The sequence below is a fragment of the Wyeomyia smithii genome, chromosome 3 (genome assembly GCF_029784165.1).
Source record: "Wyeomyia smithii strain HCP4-BCI-WySm-NY-G18 chromosome 3, ASM2978416v1, whole genome shotgun sequence".
Classification (NCBI taxonomy): Eukaryota; Metazoa; Arthropoda; class Insecta; order Diptera; family Culicidae; genus Wyeomyia; species Wyeomyia smithii.
The window spans coordinates 192484235-192508379 of NC_073696.1; the positions used below are offsets into that span (position 1 = coordinate 192484235).

The following is a 24145-nucleotide window of genomic DNA, read 5'->3' on the forward strand; positions in this document are numbered from 1 at the left end:
ACAGATCAGCTTCGCTGTTACGTTACACACACAACGCTCTCAACACATACATTCACTTGAACACAACAATACAAAATAGAAAGTGTGCTGGATCTGTCATCAGGCTGATAAGCCTCAAAACATTATTCGATATTTTCTATTCAACTAGAAAATTTTTAAAGTCGTAATTGAACCTACTTCAGTTGTTGTTCTTGGCGGGATTTCATGTAAGTACGAGCAAGATTTAAAATTCAACTTCCTCCAACAAATCAACGATTATTTTGACATTCCGTTCTGTTGACGTTTCAATACATTCCGTTGACGGTATGGTTGATACTTTTTTCGTTGATCAGCCTATACTATAATCGCAATCATTTGATTCATAATATATGATAAACATATTCAAAGTCACCACAGTTCAACTCAGAGCTAATAAAAAGATTACCGTGTGGTACTGAATTTCTATGCAGTTCCAACTTGAAGTTGTCGATGTGAAAAGTGCTTTTTCTTGCAGTATACATAGTTTCAAATTATGTACTGTATTAGATACATTTCACGACTCGGTAAGTGGTGGCATGTAAGGGAACGAAAAAATGTATACATTTTAAAAAAATCTTCATTTAAGGATTAACATCATGTACTGGCCTAAGATCGATTGCCAGTTTAAGTGCTCTACCCGAAACCCACCAAATACTGCAAAAAACATGCCGCAATTTTGCAGATAGTCAACTTTTTCCGATAGCGGCAAAAATCGACCGAGAACATTACTATCCGGCGAAAGAGTTAGCTAAGCTGGGAAACCTAGGACTAATGTCAATCGTACTAAGTGAAAAGTATGGTGGATCAGGATTGGATTACTTAGCATATGCCATCGCTATGGAAGAAATCTCACGGGGTTCTGCCTCTGTTGGCGTTACAATGTCAATTCATAATTCACTCTACTTAGGAGTGCTAGAGAAATACGGCACTGAAGAACAAAAGCAGACATTTATTCCAGGTTACATTGATGGTAAGCAGATTGGGTGCTTCGCATTGTCAGAACCTGGAAATGGCTCGGATGCTGGAGCAGCATCTACCACCGCAACACTGAAAGGTGATTACTGGGTTCTTAATGGAACAAAGTGTTGGATTTCTGGTGGTTATGAAGCTGGAACGGGAATCGTTTTTGCTACTACGGACAAAAAGCTCAAGCACAACGGCATTTCTGCGTTTATAGTTCCAATGAACTCCCCGGGATTGAGTCGTGGAAAAAAAGAAGAAAAACTCGGAATTCGTGGCACCTCTACATGTCAACTAATTTTTGAGGATTGTGAAATACCAAGAGAAAACTTACTAGGTAAGGAAGGATACGGTTTCAAAATTGCCATGCAGTCACTGGACGCAGGTCGCATTGGTGTGGCTGGTCAAGCGCTGGGAATTGCTCAGGCCTCTTTGGAATGTGCCGTTAATTATGCTGGTAAACGAAAAGCGTTTGGACAACCAATAAGCAAATTTCAGGCAATACAAATGAAATTAGCTGATATGTCGGTAAAATTAGAATCAGCACGCTTGCTGACCTGGAGAGCTGCATGGTTAAAAGACAACAGTATGCCCTTTACAAAAGAGGCTGCACAAGCGAAATTAGCAGCCTCAGAAACAGCGACTTATTGCGCTCATCAATGTATGCAGATCTTAGGGGGAATGGGCTATGTTTCGGATATGCCTGCAGAACGTTATTACCGTGAAGCTAGAATAACGGAAATCTATGAGGGAACTTCGGAAATTCAAAGGCTGGTTATTGCTGGGCAAATTCTGAAAGAGTATGGCGCGTGATATTATACTAATTCAATAGCTATCAAAATGTAGCATTTTCAGCATATTGTGGTACTTATTGCTATCGTCACTAACCGTATACTTAGTATATTTTTACCTAAATGGAAATAAGCTAAACACGTGCTGTACTTGATTTTCCAATGCAGCATATGCAAAACAGTATGAAAACTGCCTCAATTTTCATCTTCAATATATTAACATTATTTTGATTATAACTAATCATACATAGTTGTACACTGTTCAATATATTGTACCGGATTTTCCTCATGCTTTAAATCAAATTTGATAGGCTAAAGTAAGCTTGAAGTGAGGGTAAAAAACAAAGGCACAACCGAGGGTACAACAATAAAAAATTAATTTACCTTTTTTATACAAACTTCTCGTTTTATAATCCGAATCAAACTGTACTCTCTCTTTCTATCATGGTTACTCTAGAGCACCATAAAGTTGGACGCAAAAGCCTTTCGAAATATTCACCAATCCTTTACGAAGCGCATAAATATGTTCTTGTACAATCAGTATATTGTTCAAAAATATATTTATAACATTGGTATATATTTCAAAAGTTTTTTTGCATCCAAACCTTTGGTGTAACCATGGTAGAGAGAGGGTTAAAATATATTCATTTATTAATATGAAAAAAGCATAATTTGACACACATGAGCCCGCGAACTGCGTCTTTTGTCACGGTGAGGAATAATCAACAATTAAAACTGACGCGCGTCAAAACACATCGCGAACTGTTTCGACGCAGTTCGCGCCGCATCGCCCCTGTATAACATCGGCCTAGGTGCGAACCAATGAGACGTGACGTGATGAGATAAATATAGGTACTGAGATGAATATAGGAGCGATTACCCTATATATAGGGAGAAAGAAGAAGATATTTGTTGGTTTACTAGCGAAAAATAGGCAAAAAACACGTACTTTTTCGTTGTGACGGAGATCTCCAAAAACAAGCTGATGCCATTTGAAGTTGTATTCCGCATTGTTTTCTTTTTGGCACAGGCAGGAAGGCTTTTCAGCCGTAAACTATCATAACTTGTGAAAAATGCTTGAAAAAATGAACCTTGATTTCTAGACATTGTTTAGGACTTCTACGTCATCAATGTTAACAAAAAAGGCCCTTTTAACCTGGGCCTTACCTGTTTATAGTCACCTGTTTATAGTCAATTGGGTGTGTCAATTGGGTGCAAACAGCCTTCAAAATATTTTTATTTTCGACATTACCTAAGACAAGACGCGACAGCTGGTCACCGTTACATGCAACCAATTTGAACCGGCTGCTGATTGGCTGAATCCGATAACGCAATCGTCACGTAGAAAACACAACGAGGTTACTTTTCACTGTAAAACAGTGATGCTGTAGAGTCATAATTTAGCTATTATAATTGTTCAAAAATAATGATGCAAAAGTATGCAAGGTACATGATATTACCGAGTTATGTATTGCTTATTGCTTTGAATACTGGATTTTCAGCTCACTTGTTCAAGCACAGTTTGAATCTGTACATTGTTGTTGCCAGAAAAGATTGAGTAACACTAATATACTTCCTTCGGAATATGATTGATTTAAACTCTAACTATTTTTTTTTTTTTGAATGTTAAATCAAGAGTGGAATTTATTGAATGTATTGCGTAACACTTATTAGATGTCCGTAACTAACTTTTTATAATTTTTTTTCTGATAATGTATTTTGGCAGCACTGCCGCACACGCTTTCATTCAAGCTGTCAAAAAGTATGTTGGGTGACAGTAAATTCGTTTTTGCGGTGTAGCTACACTCGTGTTACACTTTTTATCTTGTAACTCCGGGATTGGTGTAGTACCGTCGCAAAAACGAATTCATAAGTGTTAATGAGCACTTTGATGCACACTTTTTTGCTGTTGCACTTTTAAACTGTGCAGTCCATTTTGGTGGGAAGTGCGCAATATTTCACTTTTGTAACTTTAAAAATGCATTGATTAATCGTTTTTTACTTTTTTCGTTTGAAGTCCAAGAAACTTAGGAAGAAAAAAATTGGGTACCAAGAAACTTAGGAAGAAAAAATTTGATAGTAGAAGTATGCTTTATTGAACATAAAATAATAAATAAAAATTGAGTATTATTCGCCTATATATTGCAATTTTAATTTGTTTTATTTTCATTGACCTGCAGAGGTTGTTAAAAAAAATCATTCTGGCATCAACGGTATTGAACGTTCAAAAAAAATTCGACTGGGATGACGGCCGTTACGAAAAGAAAAATAAGAAGCCAGCTGTCGCGTCTTGTCTTAGGACATTACCAACAGTTACTCTCTGTTATCATCATATCATGCCTTGTGAAATGTGAGTGTACTTTGGCTTTAACTGACAGGCTGTGAGCAGTGTTGCCACACAATTTATCTGAGAGATAAGATGTTTTTCTGTGTAGAGTTCGAAAACGATTTCGGTGCTTTGAAAGTAATGTTACTTATAAAAAATCACTATGGCAGATGGCAGAAAACGTGCATGAGCAAGACTTGTGGATAAAAAACGCACGATTGATTAAAAAAAAACGAATCATTGCATTTCCAACGCATTGATGTCCGGTTTTTATAATATCGACTTAGTAATGACACAACCTTGCAAACATTATAACCGGTCTGATCAGGCAGTCATGCTGCTGCCTAATGCAAATTTAGTTTTGCAAATTATTTATTTTTAAATGTTCATTAATAACACATATTTAGCACAGAGAAATATGTGGCAACACTGTCTGTGACTGCTGTTACGCACACATGCAAGGTTTAAAGAGTTTCGTTTATTTCATCTCTCCCCCACGATCAAAATTCCGTCGAATGAGAGCTTCAGTTCAGTTTTTATCGGTCATGTTGTGAGGTTGTGAGGAGCGCAATGTAGCAAATGTCGTGCGTGTAATGTTTGCTACATTTAAAAAAAATGTTAAAGAAAAAAAACTTTCGAAATCATCTACTGCTACCCGGAATTGTGTTAATTGTTGCTCATAGGTAGCTCAAGTGCAATTAAATATAAAAAACAGTGTGGTTTCAGAAATGAACCTGATTAGTACGTTTTCTTCTCCATTATGAATTACACATTGCCATTTATTTTTCGAAGCTGCGAGAATTCCTCAACGAAATAAGTGAAAAAATACTTGCAGTATCGGTACACATGTGCATATCCAACCGTAATTTCTGTGAAGCAGTAGAAGGTGATTTTCTTATTTACGTTGTTATCAACCTGTATTACATTCAACACGAAAATATTTGTAGTGAAAATCTGGAACAGCGATTTCGATCTTTAAGTTGTGGTGTAGAAAAAAATGTAAATTAATCCAACTTTCAGCTACACAGAAATTCATTGCAGTGTGCGAATGTGTGTAACATTAATGGATGGAAAGTCAAAGATGTGCGTTCACTAGCTAGCACTAAAGTGCCGTGGTAATTAAAAGGTGGTTGCAGATTGAGTGTATTGGAGTTTTTAGATTAATTGTTTGTTGCTAAACCTCAGTGCCGTGGAAGTGTGCGTACGATTACTCGATACGCGAGGTATGTGACAAAAAGATAGCACAAACAGAAAACCAACAAGGATGATAGCATTACTGATAGCAACTTGAGGTGTGCTTGTTCACACCTTAGTGAGTCTATACTACTACGGTGCACAGTGTTCTTCGAAACCACGGAAGGAAAACCAACAGCAAAGGTTGTTGGATATTACCACAAAATTGGACTTTATCGTTGCGTCACCACACCAATATTAGGGGTCTTCACATCGAGCTCGTAAACAAATACCCAGCCGTAAAAATACTCACCTCCATTGTCGAGTAATGGAAGATACACAGTTTACGGCTGGGTATTCGTATACGAGCTCGATGTGAAGACCCCTATTGTTATTTTTTATTTTGCAACTTGTACTATCGGCCCTCTTTGAAGGTTGTAAACATGTTATATTTTACATTAAAAAATGTGTCATGCATGTCTGTAACACGCGTAAACTAGTGCTTGCTAATACATTACTTGTTGAAAGTTGTTACCGATCACTCTGCAGAATGAATTTCTGTTATCTATTTCTGGCGCTCGCGCATAGAATGGTATAAAAGTGCAACCATTTTCATAACGTAATTTCTTTTGAATATTTATCCTTCGTATCTAAAAAAATAACGAAATCTTAAGATTTCCATTGGATAATTTGTTTCAATAAACAGAAACATTTTTCTAACTGTTCGAATTGTTGACTTTCGATAATATTTTCAGACCAGTATATAAACGTCAAAGTTGTTTTTTTAATGAGAAATAAGTAATTGTTTCATGAAGTTCAGCAAGTTACAAAAAATTAAGCGTAACAAAGTTATCACAATCTCTGAAAGCAACATAGAGAAAAACCTACAAAATCGACCAAACATGTTTTTGCAAGTATTATTGTTGTTTATTGATTTTAATCTTAGTAGGATTATACCTTGAAGTAATTTCAACACTAGATATGAATTGCAATGACGAACTAATTGAGTCATCCTTTCAAGATGAACCAACAGCTTGAGCATGGAAAATATTGTACTTGTTATCGCTGGTCGAGTGATAAGAAAATGCAGAACTGTCAAGGAAACGGAATGATTCCATAGATGTTATAGCAGCGATGAAATATCATGTTAGAAAACATTAGTAAGAGAATGACATTCAAAACGAAGGAGATAGACACTCTTGATGTTGCAATAAATATAATACTTTGCTCAAATCCACAGTGAGAAACGAGCCAAGATTTATATGAGCTTGGATAAATATCATCCAATTTTCATAATAGGCACTGTTACAAAAATTATGTCGAACTTCTGAAGGAAATTTTGAGCCGCATTTTAGGAGATTCTAAGAGCAACCCGTCTGATTTAAAATACATGTTACCTGCATCCAGGGGCGACTCGTTCATAGGTGCAACCTGTGCAATCAATGTACACGGGGTACGCCTGACAAAAATTTATTCCACACGCAAATTTAATGATTTTTAGTTTCATTCTCAAACAGTAACAAATAGAATGACTTGTGTGTTTACGCGGACAGGATTGAGATTACTTCCTCAAACTGCGATTTTCAGAATTTGTAGTTGAACAGGCAGGTTCAAAAGCCACGAGTCGCCCCTGCCTGCATCTTTTGTCACCTGAACGATTTTTATACATTCAGTCTTTTAAGGTTAAATGAAGAAAATTCTTAAACGTCAAAATCAGATCACGTAACTGACATAAACATTTCTCTTTAACAATTATTGTCATGGGTAATTTAAAAATCAAATATCGTGGAATTTGGTTTTTCAAATAAAACAATTTTTATTTGTTACGGTTTTGATACTCGAGAAAATTAGTAGAGCGCGGTTCGTTTTTAGATAGTTTATGTCTTGACTGGAAATGAATTTATAATTTTCATTAGAACGTGCTCGAAAAGCCACACAAAACATAATAATCTCAACGCAGTAGCTCATATTTGTTATTGAAGAACCGTGTTCCACGCGATCAAGACGTTATAATTAATTACGACACATGGCGTCGTATTGTCGCCCACCTAACTTGCTCGAAGATAATTGACTTTTTGATCCCTTCGTCTGTCAAGAGGTAACTTGTGCACTTGTTCAACGCTATTTCGCCAATGCACAAATATAAAACAACAAAAGTCCGGCCTTATTTTAGCATGCTTTGACAACCAAGTATTTTTTTTCAATTTTCAATATTCGTGGATTCCCTAGTACACATAAAAGTTATTGTAACGCTTATTACATCTTTTGGAATATATTATTAATTTAACGCATCACAGGGTGGCGAAAAAGTTTTCACAATTAAATTCCCTGATATTCCCTGAAATATAACATTAATTTCTCTGATATTTTTCAGCATTCATAAAAAAGTGCAACATAAATGAACGCAGCTTAGAACTCCAGGGAAAAATGTTTTTTTTTTATCGGAAATGAAACCAAGCAGTAAAGGTCCCGCATTGGCCTTTTACGCTAAATAAAATCGTTTTGGTGCTAGTGGTGTTCAAAAAGAATCCCGTTTCGGTTGAAAAATTTTCCCTGATTTCCCTGATCAAAATATGAAATCCCTGACATTCCCTGATTTTCCAGGTTTTCGCAACTCTGTATCAAATAAGTTAAACAACCTACTAGTAACTCCACGGATTGGCTAAATTCAATTGTGCTTATGTTAACCGATTTTTAACCATCAATCTTTATCTATTCGTTGTATAACAAGTAGTTCTAGAGAAGTTGAGTGAGCAATATCAGAAAGATCACAAAGGATTTCGTGAGACCTGTGAGTTGGACCGAAAGTAACGGAAACAAAATATTTTATTAAATTTAGCATCATCAGACTGTGAACAACAGTAGCCATTCAGAATGTGCGGTTTAAGAAGACAACAGAGTGCGAATTCTAGAAAAAAAATTCTAAAACGAGCAAACTTCGAGTAGTGACGAATATTTATTCAATAGACTGACGAGATACCCTTGCTATTTTGAATTTTGAAAGTATAGTATATGGTGATTATGATCGACGCTAACTTTCGATTAGCTAAGATTTCTAGTTGCTAGCAGAGCAGACTCTTTAGGGGTCTTCACATCGAGCTCGTATACGAATACCCAGCCGTAAACTGTGTATCTTCCATTACTCGTCAATGGAGGTGAGTATTTTTACGGCTGGGTATTTGTTTACGAGCTCGACATGAATACCCATTTAAAAAAAAAATCTTATAAATTAAGTCTCGTTAATTTGGATTGAGGTCTTGTTTTAAAATATAATGATCCTCACAGTGGAGTTTTTTTCTTTACCAGGTCGCTTATCCGTTCAGAAAGTTTATTGAAATATGCTAGTTTTTGTTTCAGGGAAAAATGCGTTATTCGTTTTTAAATATAAGATTTCATTAACACGGTTATCGATACTCTAAAAAAAGTGCTTCCAAGCACATACCACTGTGACCACAAGAGATGCTGTCCGAGCTCTCAAGTCATGAGTAGGTACCGCAAACTTGTTTTACACACACTAGCTTCATTTGCATCGCACGCAGGTATCGATCTTGATAGTCGTCGCGTCGAATGCATGCCAGTAGTAAAAATTAAACCCCGGAAAATCAGAGTTCAACGCATTTGAATGTATTGGAAACAGAAATAAACTAACTGTAAGAACTTCGTCTATATGCACGTAGACACCGGATACTTGCGTTCCGATTATTCAACTCATAAAACACCGACAGCTCGTGACTCGGGCACGCGGGCGTGAGATACAGCATCTTTCCATAATCTATACATCCACACATTGCGGTAAACAAAATGCAAATTGCAGTAACCAACTGACGGAACGAAAAGCGAAAAAACAGGTCAGATGGCTGGCTGCGTCCGATGGTAGTATAGTAACCATCAATGAAGTAAGCAGACGGTCAACGGGAAATTTGCATCAGTGTCTGTTCCGATTCACAGTTCAACGCAATATGCTTGGGAAACTTATTTCCTATTTGTTCAATTTTCACCTACGCGCGCTACTGTATTGGGCTAGCACACACCCCGCAGCCGACAGCGGGTAAGCAAATGCTCTACGCAAAATTTGTAGAAAAATCAATGGATGTAAAACCTGATGACTACACAACACTCGCTACATCGTACGTGATAGTGTTTCGAAAACAGCTGCGGAACGCCCCCTCTGCGATAAAAGTACAACTGAACACCACTGAAGTGGTGCATTTGCAACTTTACAACAAAACTGTTAGTAAGGTTTGTTTAGCACAAGTAAATTCTGGAACATGCTAGATTTATTTTTAGAAAACACACCGATACTCGATGTTTCCATGTGCTCTGTAATATATAGTAGATAATTTATACTAGTTACTTACATGAGATTCTGAACTTCCGTGGATAGTCATGAAATTTTTTTATCGTTATTTTTTTTATTTGATTATTATTATTTATATTTGATTTTCGAAATTTGATTTTGAAATCGATTATACAAATTCTTTCCTGAAAACACAAAAAAAAATTCTAATATTATGCTTATGTCGGTGCTAATAATTATATCAAGAATGTACGAGAATAGCGGAAATCCGACGATGGAAATTATTGGTTTATTGGCAAAAGATCTAAACAACCTTGAGTTGTAATGTACAAACATATGGGAAACAGTCGAGCTCGTGAAGAAGAGCAAATGGTATCTTGGAAGGTATTGAATGCTAGTGGAAAGGCGTAATGTTCTTGAAACCGGTAAATTACTACCGAGTTCAACATGCAACGGCTCCGAGTTGCTAAGCTATTTAACAACAGAAGAAGATATCGAAGCCTAAAATTTATGAAGCGCAACAGATTGCGCATAGAAGAGAAAGGTTGAACATATTATCAATGATTGAAAATGACTTTTAATAGTAATAATATCTAGACTCTACATCTGGACGCAAATTATCAATATTGATGGTACCGATAAGATTCGTAAACCAGACTAATAATCTCATTTTTGTGATTGAACACGTAGATTCATCAAATACAATTAGACTTTAAAAACACTTTTTGATCTTCCAGGGGCGAGTCGTGGCTGTTGAACCTACCTGTTCAACTAGAAACTCTGAAAATCAGAGTTTAGGGAAGTAACTACAATTTTATCCGCGAAAAAAAGCAAGTAATTCCCAACAAAGAAATAACAAATTCCCTTTGTTACTATTTAAAAATAAAACTGAAAAATAAGAAAATAAGAACATGAATTTGGATTTTAGATTCCTTTTTTTGCCTGACGTCCCCATGTGCATTGCACAGGTTGCACCTATGGACGAGTCGCCCCTGTGATCTTCGATTTCTTTTAAATATTAGGGTTCTGCATTCCTTTTGTTGGGGTGCCAATAAAATGTATGGAAAAATTGTTGAATCTTCAAATTTTGTTTAGCTCAAAAATTTTTTTGGACTCAAAAATTTTTTTCTACAAAGGAGCCTTAAAGTTTCATGTTTTGAACAATGAGCAGATTTGAACTTCGGGATCTAGAGTTAATTATTTTTGAATAGTGTTAGCTTTTTAATTTTTATCTGCCCATGTCGCTTGTAGTTACCAAGAAAGGAAAACTTCGCTTCTCTTTATTGTTGCCTTCTTAGTTCGTTGCCATGCGGCCGTCGTTGTTCTCCATTGAAAACACATTGTCTAGAATCAGCTCTTTATTTCGTTGTAGTAATGTCGGGAAAATATACTTTTTCAGATTATGCAACGAAATGTTGCACCGAATGTCTGTCTCTCTGTAGGTTACCTGGCTCTGGGGAAAATTGCTGCACGATTGCACTGGATTTTTGCATGAGTACTGTTTTTCGAGAAGACGAAACTTTTGAGCTCTACCATAAAACAAAATTCGAAAAATCGATTTCCATTGGCATCCTGCTAATGTCACGCGATAAACAAAAGTTGAATTTTTCGAATGTTTTCAAATTGACCATTAACTGAACTACGCATCCGTTTATTTGAACAGCACGTACGTACACAGTAAGCGGTACCGCCAATGGTAGTAGGAAAACAATTCATCTTTCACGTTGGTCTTTCCTATTTTCGTCTTAAATATTTGCTTGCATTCATATCCCTACTACAACACTACCCGTATTGAGGGTGAGTGACGTGAGCGCGCCAAACCCCTGTTTATCTGATCCCGTTTTGGTACATGATAGTCCGTGATTTAGATTGCTTTTTCTCAATCTCGAAAATTCACTGATGAATGAACATCATTGTTTTTTTTAATGGTTAATGATTTGTCTTAGTGGCATTATCTATTTAAATTTGTTCTCTGCCTGTATAAAATCAGTTTATTCCTTAGAAATTTTAAAACAAGAATCCTAGTTTGCAGTTTTTTTATTTATTGGGGGAGGTTTTGTTTCTGACTGAAATATTTTATAATAAATAATCAGCAAACAATTAGAATTAGGAAAATGGAAGTAATCTTACTAATTCAATCGCTAACTTCAGAGCCGATTTTAGACAGTGGGGGAGCAGGGCGCCCACATTTTGAGGGCCCAACATATCAAGAATCAACCAAATTTTTCCCGTGAAAAACCGAAATTTTGAAGTCTTTAATACCCAATAAAAAACTCACTTGTTTAGCAGTTTCAAAGTCTAGAGAATATTTCTTTTGAATGACATTTGGACAATTTGATTTCGAACAACAATATACAAAATGTATTCTAAACACTGAATTTTCGTTGCGTATCTATTTAGGGGGAATAGGGGTATAATGAGCACCCTAACTTGGTTGCTGGTTTAAGCATGGAAAACGACACAAATTTTAGGCTGTCTTCAGTGCAAAATTTGAATTACCTATCTATAATTAAAGGTACACTATTCACAAATTGAAAAGTTTATCGTATAATGGTGAAAAACACAAATTAGATTCATGCATCTAAAACTAGCAATCAGTCGATTTGTAGGGCACAACGAGCACCCTACTGGAGCGTAATGAGCACCCACGGGGTATAATGAGCACTCTTATAGAACATATCTTTAAACTGTGTAGAAGTACAACTAATGGGCCAACGTTTGTCGCGAGATGCTATGATACTTGGCGGCTTGTGTGGTAAATGTCCCGTCGCGCCTTATGGTGGTCTGCAGTTCCTTTTTCTGACCGATTCGGTCTCAAAGATTTTCTAAAATGTGTTCGCACCATCACTGTAAACAAACGCTGATTATGGAAACAGACAAACTCACAAGTCTACTGAGATGAATTTCAGGTAAGTTTATGTGACAAGGTGTGCTCATTTCACCCCACCTAAAGGTGACCATTTCGCCCCTATCGAATTGTTCAATTTGGGGTACGACCCATACCTCATATTGATGTGTCTACATACTTGATTGAGCCATTTAAACGACCGTGGAAGCTTATTTTGTAGTGCGCAATAATAATAATTTTTCCAACATCCGGGAACTAAGTTGAATTTTTTAATATATTTCCAGATTTTAAACAGACAAATGTAGAACAAAAACATAAAGAGATACTGTAGTAACTACGAAAGTGTTCCACATACTATGTAGTATTAAAAAATGCGTAGTTTCGTCTAAAAGAGAGGTGCCCATTTCGCCCCGTGTGCTCATGATGCCCCTAATCCTCCTAAGTCTAATGATTTCGAACGCAACTGAGGGGTGTTTTTCGAAAAAATAAAACTGAATAGAAATAAGTAGCGTTTGTTTTTAAACAAATATTTTTCATAGTGTGGTAAAAACTGTTCTCTTTTTCAATAAATTTTCAGTCAGGGTTTCTAACTCAGGAATCTTCTGGTTTATTTTTCAGCAAAAAAAAAATTAAAAAAAAAATACGTAATATTCAATACAAACACTAATTCAAATGTTTCCTAATGGATATGTTTTTACAAAAGTTTTTAGTGAAACAAGAAACATTGAGTTCAATATTTCATAGTAATATATTTTTAATTTAATTTGTAGCGATGATTTTGAAAAATATTACATTCATGTAATATCACTTCAGTTGAAATTATATTCACGGGAAAGAAAATTTTCAACTTTTTAGAAATGTTCAAATATTTCAATAGGAACACTGTCTGTGTTGTGAAAAACTGATTGCAGGGTCCTTAAATTCATTTTCACATCCTCCGTCTTCATTTCAAAAGACGGCTCTTTCGCAACTTTCATGTCGTTGCATGTGTTTGACGATGAGTTTGGAAAAGTATCTTGAAGCTCCTTTTCCCCATTTTCTTTCGATTTCTCAGCAGTGACGTATTCCAGAATGTCCGAATCAGACATTAGATCGCTACAAATTACGTTACTGTCTACATCATAATATTCGCTAATCGACACTACTGGCTCTACCGAAAAGAGCTCATCTTCCGGTAGTACTGCATCTTGTTGAACCCTGATGATTTCTCTTCCAACAAGTTGGAATGTCATCTTCCTCGTTCAAAACGAAACCAGCCTCTCGAAAACAATTCTGGATAGTTCCTGCCTACACATTAACGATCCAAACCTTGGCTACTTTAACAGAATAACTTGGCATAGCCCCTACCCAAGTAATTCTAATGAAACAAAAATCACGAGGCGATAACAGTCAGAGAACTGGAATTTCCCTTGTTAATTATTTAATTCATTTTAACCGCAATGAGGTTAACAACTTGAAATTTTTTGAAAAAGCACATGCTTTGTATAATGTGCGTGTAAAGTGGGAAATTTTAGAAAAGTTTGGCGGACGTGAAAAGCATATCACCCAATGCCGTATTTGCCAACGTTATGGCCATGGTTCAAAATTCTGTAACATGGACCAAAAATGCCTCATTTGTGGAGACTCTTCTCACAAAAAGGACACATGTCCTGTGAAAGAGAGTAAAAATTTTCGCTGTGCGAATTGTAACGGCAACCATATGTCAAATTTTTATCAATGCCCAGTCCGTTTAGCAATTGTTAAGGCAAGGCAAGGTAAACAAAATTCAATTTCTCAATTAAAACCAACTTCAAAACAAAATTCTCCAAGCGTACCAGTGACGCATAGTTTACCTACTCCTTTGCATACCCGTTTAACTTATGCACAGGTTACAGGTAGTTCGAACATTATACCGCCTAGTGTTGGTAGTTCGAAAATGACCGTTAATATGGGTAAGCAAAACACGCTAGAAAATAATTGTACACCTATTACTAAAGCTAATATTGCTGCCGAAAATGTTTTTTCTAATGTCAACTGCCTGGGACCTATTACGGCAGGTAAACTTTCTTTTTTGCAACAGGCAATGTTCGATCTTATGAACGCCATGTTGCAGGCAAAATAAATGTTTGAAGCCATTCAAATAGACACAAATTTTACTAATAAAATTGTTTCTAATTTAAAATTAAGCAATGATTTTAAATAAAACAATTAAAATATTAAATTGGAATGCTCGCTCATTGAAGGCCAATGAGAATGAGCTTTTTAATTTTTGAACAGTAAATAATGTGCACATTGCAATTATTACTGAAACATTTTTGAAACCTAACATAAAATTAAAATATGATCCCAATTACGTGGTTCATAGATATGATAGGATTCAAGGTTCCGGCGGTGGAGTTGCAATTGTTATTCATCACCGAATCAAACATCGTGCTCTTCCCCATCTTGAGACGAAAGTTATTGAAACTTTGGGAATTGAAGTTCAAACTGAACTTGGGATTTTATTTATTGCCGCTGCATATTTACCATTCCAATGCACACGCGAGCAGAAAAATTATTTTAAAGGTAATTTAAAAAAAAACTCACCAGGAATCGTTCAAAATTTTTTATAATCGGCGATTTTAACGCTAAACATCGATCATGGAATAATTCTCAAAGTAATTCAAACGGCAAAATTTTGTTCAATGATTGTTCTTCAGGATATTATTCTATTTTGTCTCCGAATAGTCCTACATGCTTTTCATAACTCAGTGTTCATAACTCAAATTTGAATTTTGTGAGTCCTATTGAAAATGAAGTCACACGTCAATTTGATTGAATTTCTTCCCAGAATTTTTTACCTGCAGAAATAATTGAAACTAACTTGAATGAGATTAAATCAATTATTAAAAATTTCATAAATATGAAAGCACCTGGTGACGATGGAATTTTTAATATACTAATCAAACATCTCCCTGAGAGCACAATGGAATTTTTAGTGAAAATTTTCAATTGCTGCTTCAAAATTGCATATTTTCCCAAATTATGGAAAAATGCAAAAATTACTCCAATTATAAAACCGGATAAGAACCCAGCTGAAGTTTCAAGTTATCGACCAATCAGTTTGCTTTCTTCAATAAGTAAACTGTTTGAGAGAATTATTCTTAACAGAATGATGTCACACATCAACGAAAATTCAATTTTTGCAAATGAACAGTTTGGATTTCGCCATGGGCATTCCACAACTCATCAATTGCTCAGAGTTACTAATATGATACGAGCTAACAAATCTGAAGGTTATTCCACTGGAGCTGCTCTTTTAGACATAGAAAAAGCATTCGACAGTGTTTGGCATAAAGGTTTGATTGCGAAATTGCAAACATTTAATTTTCCAATTTTCCTAATCAAAATTTTGAAAAATTATCTTACTGATCGAACCCTTCAGGTTGTCTATCAGAATTCAAAATCTGATAGATTTCCTGTCAGAGCAGGTGTACCTCAAGGTTCAGTCTTGGGTCCAGTCCTGTACAACATATTCACTTCAGATCTTCCTGATTTGCCTCCAGGGTGCACAAAGTCATTGTTCTGCGATGACACAAGCATTTCCGTAAAAGGAAAAAGCCTTCGTGTCATATGCAGTCGATTGCAGAAAAGTTTAGATATTTTTTCTTCCTACTTGCAAAAGTGGAAAATCTCTCCCAATGCTTCTAAAACTAAAAATGATAATTTTCCCTCATAAGACTAGGGCTTCTTTCCTCAAGCCAAACAATGATCACGTTGTCAAGATGAATGGGGTTATTTTAAGTTGGTCTGACAAGGTTAAGTACTTGGGACTAATTTACGATAAAAAACTTATTTTCAAAGAGCACATTGAGAGTATACAAGCCAAGTGCATCAAATATACGAGATGTTTATATCCTCTCATTAACAGGAATTCTAAACTTTGTTTAAAGAACAAACTTTTGATTTACAAACAAATTTTTAGACCAGCAATGCTTTATGCTGTACCGATCTGGTCAAGTTGCTGTTCAACAAGGAAGAAAACGCTCCAAAGGATTCAAAATAAAATTCTGAAAATGATTTTGAAGCGTCCTCCTTGGTTTGGTACACTCGAATTACATACTTACTGGTGTTGAACCATTAGAAGCTATGTCAAATAAAATTATTACCAATTTTCGACAAAAATCGTTGCAATCCTCTATTGCTACGATAAGCCAATAAGTTAGCAATTAAGTTAGTTATAAATTTACTTCCTTTTTTCTGACAAGTAGGTTTTAATCCCTACGAATGATAAGTCCTAATTGCGAAAGCAAACAAATCCTAACAATTAAAATTACAAATTTCTAACAGTGTTGAGAAGTCACCATTTGTGATTGGACACACATACTCATTATTTACTAATATTCATCATAAATACACTAAGCTTTTAACAAATCCCCCTCTTATATAAAAAAAAAATCCAAACCTTGGAAATCAATTTAATGGCATCCAATACGGTAATGGCTGGTTTCTCCTAGCAGAAGCGCAGTTTATTGAAAACTTAATTAAAGAAATATTTCGTTGTTATACCTGTTCTGTTTCCATATAAAAGACTCTTTTCTTCACCAGCTCATATCTATAGTAATGTTTCAGAGTTTTGATGATTCTTAAATCTAATGGCTGCAGTACGGACGTTGCATTTGGTGGAAAAAATACAAGTTTGATTAATTTTAGTTTTGCCTCAACAGCTTTGGGATGTGCCGTGCAATTGTCTAAAAATATTGAAATTTCCCTGTTCTCGTCACTCATTCTTTTGTCAAGCTTCAAGATCCACTCTTCGAACAGAATGGAAGTCATCCAGGCTTTTGAGTTGGCTTCGTACTGAACCGGTAATGATTTCACAGTCCTGAAACAGTGAGGTTTTCGACTTTCCGATCACTAGTAATGGCAACTTGTTAGTACCATCCGCATTTGTTGCACAAAGACTGTAAGTCTTTGTTTGGAATATTTTCCGCCATGAATGTTTCGGATTCGAACGCGAACGTTTTATCCAGGAGACATTTGTAGAATAAACCAGTTTCGTCAGCGTTATAAATGTCTTTCGGCTCATAACCCTACAGTAGCCCTGGTAAAATGTTGATCATCCAGTTCTGAACCATCGTAGAATCTACGGCAGCGCTTTCTCCGCATAATTTTTTGAATGAAAAAATTTGTACAGCCAACCACTAGTACCCTTGATACCAGAAACTGCGAGTTTGTCTGCTAATTGGCGAACCTTTTCCCGTACTATTGGTCATGAGAGAGAAAGGTTGGCGTGTCTAGCTTGTTTCACGAAAACCAACAGAGCCCGGTCTAGCCTATCATCGACAAGTGCTCCTGGTCTTTTTCTCTGAAGGTTTTCATTCTGAGATTTTGCTTGCCATTTTTCACGGTTTTTAGGATAGTTGAAACTGTACTTCGGGGGACATGAAATTTCTTCGCTATTTCTGTCACTTTTCCACGACTTGAATCAAACTCTTCGATTATCTTGATCCCGTGGGAAATACTTAACACATTCAGTTTTCGTTTCTCAGTTTTCTCCATCTTCTGTACGGGTAATTTATTTCTCATTCTTCAACACAATTTTTCACGTCTTCCGAACATGAGAACGATATCGACTCATAGAAACCAAACAATGAGCATAGTTACCGAGCGGGACCATCGTAAGGGAAATATCGACTATTGGAGGCGAGCTTATATAGTAAATCGAAGGGACTGAAGAAATTATCGAGTAATGGAAAATATCGGCTCGTAGAACATCGACTCATGGAGGTTCGACTGTACCTTGTTTGGGGTCCCACACAAGAGTGGGACATGAATTAATCCCAAAATTTAAACGAAAATCTCAAATCAATCATTACCAATAAGGTTGAAAAAATGTTATTGAGATAGTCTCTCGATAGACCATATACCGGACGGGACATTTGAAATTGGCTGCGACGCCAACGCTCACAATATAGTTTGGGGGAGCGAGGGTATCAATGGTCGTGGTGAGTGCCTATTAGAGTTTCTCTCATCGCATAATACAGATATTTGGAATGAAGGTAACAAACCAACGTTTACAAACGCTATCGCTTGGATCTGACGCATGCAGCCCAGCAATTTCTGAGAAAATTGCTAATTGGCATGTGTCGGATCACAAGCTTATTTTGTTTGAATGGACCTGTGCAAAATCATTGTCTGTTACATATAAGGATCCTAAGAAAACGAACTGTGATCAATGTGCAGAACATCTAGGAAATGAATTACTTTCAAACTGTAGCAGAATTGAAACAAACTCAAAACTGGAATCTAGGACAATTCAGCTGAATGAGCAGGTAATAAATGCATAGAATAATAGTTGTCCCGCCAAGCAGTCGTCATCAAGTAGGGATGGTGGAACAAAAAGCTTAAAAATAGTTTAGAAACTTTTCAATAAAAACGTACTTCAGATTGGGCTCAATATAAACGAACCTTAACTGAATATAGCGATGAAATCAGGAAATCTAAGAGGAGCTTCTGGATTCAAACTGGCCAACAGTGTTTCAAGCGGAGATTTTTGCAATTCTTGTATGTGCGACTGCTTGTCTGACTAGAGAATACAGACATGCAAATATTTGCATTTTCTTTGACAGTCAGGCAGCGTTCAAAACACTTGGTACTTATAAATGTACATCCAAGATTGTCTAGAAATGTATTCTCACATTGCGACAGCTGTGTCAAACGAACTCAGTGAATTTGTATTGGGTTCCAAGACTTTGTGGCATTGGTGTGAATGATAGGGGAGACGAACTTGCTGAACAAGGATCCTAACTCACAGTTTTTCGACCCATAATCTTTCTGTGGTATATCAAATTGTGCAGTGAAAAATAAGTATAAACGCTGGGAGGAACAAAAGGTGATAATCAATTGATTGGATGTAAAAAGTGTTCCCAATCTAAAAGATTTATAACACTAAACGTAAATCATTCGAAAGCTCTTAGACCTCAAACAAGAGGGCTTGAAAATAGATTTAAAAAAATGTGCTATTTGGATTTTTTTTTCTTTTTCTCAGACATTTTTAGTTGCAACATTTCTTCCAATTGAAAAATGACATTTGAAAAATAATACTAAAACTGGGATATTTTTATGGAGTTGCTCTACTAGTAAAACAACAGTATGACCAAATCGGTTGTTACGTACACAGCGTGTTGATGATAAGTAAAATAGACCAGATGCAATGGAACAAGCAAAGTAAATAAAGATAAACTTTAACGGGAGTCTGTTATCTCGCATGTAAAAGTCCTTGTGATCATGAATTCGGTACTGATGAACCAGGCTGTTGCACTAGAAACAGCGATAGAGTACATCGCTACTTAGTCGTAATCTCAAAGAGAAAACATTCAAAAAATCTCTGATTTCAGTTCTCACAGCCAAATAATGACACTTTGTTCATTAGCAACTCAACATATTTAGGCATACATAAATGATATTTTCAATCATATTGTTGAAGCATTTTTGCTTTTCCTATCTGCGCCAGTACAACGAAGAAAATAATAAACGTAAAGCATCTTCTCTATGACTTTATTAGCCACGCAGGCTATAACAGGACAAACCTGACGATAGTAGAACTGATACTCCAAATTGGAATTCGAACGAATTACTACTATCATCGTTCAAACGGACGAAAAAAATTTACTTGGAACAAATTGAATCATATTCGACGTATATAGAGGAAAAAAGCAGTAGAGTTATTCTGAGAAAATGCAAAGATTGATAAGTTTTTCATTAAATCAAATGATTTTTATCGAAATGCAAGTAAATTTTGCAGTATATCCATTGAAAATATTTCAGTTTCTCGTATCAATGTAACCACAACAAACATTATTGCAGCCGTATGTCCTCAGTGAGAGGATCTACAATCCATGTAATGATTTGATTTAAGTGCTTTCACTACCTTCTATTTCTTCATAGTAGGAGTTTTAGAAATAATTTTCTATGGCTGGAGTTTCAGTGATAATAGTAAAGTGAAACAAGTTATTGAATAAAGTTGAATAGTTTCTTAGTCCAAAACTGGACGTTTGTCTTTAATGACTTGGCTGGTAAAACTACGTTGAGTCGAATCGGAGTAATATTGTCATCGCTCTCTATTAACATATCATAGTTTGTCCTTTTTGAAGAATTTGAAAACATGGAATGCTCATCGCAGAATATCCTCATGTTTTCGTATTTCAAATGATTTTTTTAAAACTATTTCCAGAACTGTGACAGAATCTCGACACAGTCACCGGGACATTCCGGTCATCTTCATCATAAATAAGGTAGCGCATTTGTTTCTGTGGGGTGTTACCTCACCCCAAGATGGCCACCTCACCGACCTCTACGAACACATCAAACTCCGTGTCATTACATCGGCAGTCTAGTAAAAATGCCGACTCGATTTCCCTCTGTTCGACCACCAGTGCCTTCTCAACGTGTCCCGATCGGCATGGCTTCTATGGCGGCAGTCAGTTCTCCGAGAAACCAGCCAAAGAAACACTCACCAGGGAGCAGATTGTAGCTCGGGAAAAGAAATGGTTGCATATGATCAATCACTGGCAGGAATATATGAGCAAAAATTACAAGAAGGTAAGAATCGGGTAAGATTGTTGACGACGTTGCTTTACAATATGCACGTTATCATTTTTAGCTCCGCGAGCGATGTCGCAAGGGTATTCCTCAAGCTGTGCGTCCCAGGGCATGGTTCTATCTCACCGGTGCCTTTGAGATGCATAGACAACATCCCAATAGGTATGAAGAGCTGCTTCAGCAACCGGGTAATCCTCAGATCATAGAAGAAATAAAAAAGGATCAGCACCGACAATTCCCACACCACGAAATGTTCATCGACGAGGAGAAACCTGGCCAGAGGGAATTGTTCAACGTACTAAAAGCATACTCGATACACAATCCCAAAGTAGGTTACTGCCAGGCACAGGCTCCTATTGCCGCTTTCCTACTGATGCATTTGCCGAGTGAGCAAGCTTTTTGGTGCTTTGTCACGATTTGTGATAAGTGAGTATTTTTTTATTATTTGCAAATCATCTTATTTTCAAAAAAAGTCTTATTTGTATAGTAAGTCTATACCAGCAGAAAATTACAGACTTGTTATTAGCACTTTTACATATACCTTACAACATTGGCTGCTTGTATCTGTTTATGGTGTTATATACAAAGATTACCGCGGCAGAACGTGACTTGATTGAGGCACCATTGTTTGTTCTACACAAGGAAGCAATTTACCAGTTCGCGTATAACCGCAAAGCGTCGGAAAGAATTACTTTGGCTGACCAATTATCAACCCTCGATTTGTCATTGGCGCGGTAAACACCGTCTTCTTACAGTAGAACAAAACTGGTAGCAAGGTGATTCACCTTCCAGATAATTTAGCTATACTAACGACGTCTATATGACGTCTTCTGAAAAAAGAATAATGTTGTTCGTAGACCAGTGTACAATAATACTGATGTTACTGTTGACTTTCGAAGCACTTACAATCCGTTTTATTTCAGATATCTTAGAGACTACTTTACCCCAGGCATGGAAATGCTACAACGCGATGCCGGAATGTTAAACGGTTTGTTGAAAAAAACCTCACCATCGGTATATCGGCATCTTCAGAAGCATAAGGTTGATCCATTGCTGTACATGACGGACTGGTTTCTATGTGCCATGACACGGACATTACCCTGGGACACACTGCTGCGGGTATGGGATTGTTTTCTGTGTGAGGGCATCAAAACACTCTTCAAAGTAGCGCTGGTGATTCTTGGCGCTAGCCTCAATTCGCACAAGGTTCGCAAGCAGGCTAACGGGCTGTGTGAGACGCTAGCGGTGCTCCGCTCGCCACCGAAAAAATACATTGAGGCGGACTTCATCATGCACCATATTTTTCGACTGAATATTACCGTGGAAGATTTCATTCATGAGCACAAAAAGCAAGAAATGCTGCACCGGAAGGCTAAAGTGTCATAGAACCGGGCAGCAACGGGAAATTTGTTGAATACCACTTCAACCGATGCCCATGGTCGATGATAAAAGCAGTCCTTAACTCTAGTCTTCTCACGGTTGAAGGATCGCATCAGATCGTTTATTTACATGTTGTAACACAGTATAGTTTGGAAAACACACGAATTTAGTTATGTCATCTTGATTCTAAATCTTGTCACTTCAAGTATAATAACTAGGTACATTTGCAGAAATATTTATCGTAGAATTAAAAAATAAGCATTTAACTCAAAATTGCAATAAGCTAAAACTGACAAGCGAATTCAATTAGAGGGTTTCTCAATACCGTTTGAATTTCTCCCATTCGTTACGATAAATTTGTTCTCTCATCAAAGATCCATCAAAAATGCACTATGTAAAGGGCAATAGATAAGATACGAGTTTACAACGCTATTTTTAAGTGACGTGTAAAAGATGCTGATCAATTAATTGAAAACGAAATAATCGAACAAAATATGGCGATCGAGCTAACTTTTAGTGTAAATGACGAAGTCATTCTAAAATGCAGCAGAGTTATTCCTGCGCGATGACATGATCGCATTCTAAAGGCAAACACTCCTACCAATAGACAGATCTATTTATAAGTAATAAAAGAACTAATCAAACAATCGAACTCTACTGATGCAGAACCGTAGTTAGCGTATAGTTAAACATGGCAGCATCTAGTATGATAAATAAAACAGTACAACTTTTAACACTTCATCAACCGTACCGAGAAAGAGAGCAATCCGAAAAAAAAGTATATTACATAAAACTATTTCCACTGTAAGTAATGTTTGCGAAATATGCACTCGAAATGTTAGATAAGTGCGTACATTTCATATTTCATTAGTTCACAGTTCCATTCCGAGACTCTTTTATTAATATTAACGTGTAAAAACAACTAATTAACCCATATTAATTCGCTTAGGTTCAATGCAATATCGATACCTGGGTAAAACAACTTCTAGCGAGGCGGGAGCATGATGTGAATAGACAGAATGTTAAACGAGAAAACCATGATTATCTAGCACAAGCAGTTGCCACTGTGTGGAACAACAAAATTTTGGATCTTTATTACTAGAATTTACATTACTGCTTAATTGATTTGCGTATTGTATAAAAAAAAAATAAAACAAAAAATAATTTAAAAAACAGCTACTAGTTACATTACCGTTCCGATTGTTGCTTACGTGGTTAGTCCTATGTTGACCAACCGACGAAATTGGTCTCTAAAGTAGAATTGTAATAACAGAAATTTCTCTTCAAATTAGTTGCTGCCCGAGTTGATCCCAGAGAAACCGAACTAAAAAAATCATCTTATCAGAATAAGTCAAGACCAGTTCAACGTTATAGTGAATGGAAAAAATATAACATTTGTTGTGTGCAATTTTGTTTCCGTCGAAAATAAACCCGACACCAAATTTTTTCATTATACTGTAGGTTTATATTTTTTATATTCCATTTTGTCTCATAGAGGAAAAGTAGTTCAAATCGTGCGAGTAATAACAATGTTATGCATGTTATCAATCCGCTATTGTTTTAGTGTGTAGAAAAAAAAAGCAACGTACGAGAAATTCAATGCAGTACTGTTGATCGATACTTTAATGTTATACACCATTTATATATTGTACCTACAATTTCGATTATTTATTAACCTAGAGAAACATATCTATATGAAAATAAACTTTGTGTGAACAAATATACAACATGCGTTTGCTTTCATTATTGGTATTCTAAAGCCTTCGGTATGTTTTACATTGGTCGAAATT

The 24145-nt window shown here is 36.2% G+C and overlaps 2 protein-coding genes and 1 long non-coding RNA gene across 13 annotated transcripts; 2 read left to right on the forward strand and 1 right to left on the reverse strand.

Moving 5' to 3' along the window:
* The first annotated feature begins 53 nt into the window (after positions 1–53).
* On the forward strand, positions 54–24082 carry LOC129732872 (TBC1 domain family member whacked). 11 transcript variants are annotated; one of them, XM_055694232.1, is made up of 5 exons: positions 4640–4778; positions 4888–4981; positions 20608–20975; positions 21037–21401; positions 21899–24082. In XM_055694232.1, the coding sequence occupies exons 3-5, from the start codon at positions 20709–20711 to the stop codon at positions 22359–22361; spliced, it is 1095 nt and encodes a 364-aa protein (XP_055550207.1). In that variant the 5' UTR covers positions 4640–4778; positions 4888–4981; positions 20608–20708; the 3' UTR covers positions 22362–24082. The 11 variants fall into 11 exon arrangements, with proteins under 11 accessions (XP_055550206.1, XP_055550210.1, XP_055550200.1 ...); XM_055694226.1 differs by lacking the exon at positions 4888–4981 and adding an exon at positions 5116–5318 and having other exon boundaries at positions 4648–4778; XM_055694233.1 differs by lacking the exon at positions 4888–4981 and adding an exon at positions 5116–5221 and having other exon boundaries at positions 4648–4778.
* LOC129732869 (short-chain specific acyl-CoA dehydrogenase, mitochondrial-like) lies at positions 281–1926 on the forward strand. Its single transcript, XM_055694222.1, has 2 exons — positions 281–542; positions 605–1926. The coding sequence occupies exons 1-2, from the start codon at positions 512–514 to the stop codon at positions 1789–1791; spliced, it is 1218 nt and encodes a 405-aa protein (XP_055550197.1). The 5' UTR covers positions 281–511; the 3' UTR covers positions 1792–1926.
* On the reverse strand, positions 2510–3250 carry LOC129732873 (uncharacterized). Its single transcript, XR_008729370.1, has 3 exons — positions 3022–3250; positions 2719–2950; positions 2510–2650 (listed from the first exon to the last, which is right to left on the reverse strand). It is a non-coding gene; the product is annotated as an uncharacterized LOC129732873 (long non-coding RNA).
* Positions 24083–24145: the final 63 nt, after the last annotated feature.

Coding starts and splice junctions, on each gene's coding strand:
- LOC129732869 (XM_055694222.1), top strand. CDS start 512: ATGTACTGTATTAGATACATTTCACGACTCG. Junction 543..604: donor TAGATACATTTCACGACTCG/GTAAGTGGTGGC, acceptor TCTTCATTTAAG/GATTAACATCATGTACTGGC.
- LOC129732872 (XM_055694231.1), top strand. CDS start 20,709: ATGGCCACCTCACCGACCTCTACGAACACATCAAACTCCGTGTCATTA. Junction 20,976..21,036: donor TGAGCAAAAATTACAAGAAG/GTAAGAATCGGG, acceptor TATCATTTTTAG/CTCCGCGAGCGATGTCGCAA. Junction 21,402..21,898: donor TTTGTCACGATTTGTGATAA/GTGAGTATTTTT, acceptor GTTTTATTTCAG/ATATCTTAGAGACTACTTTA.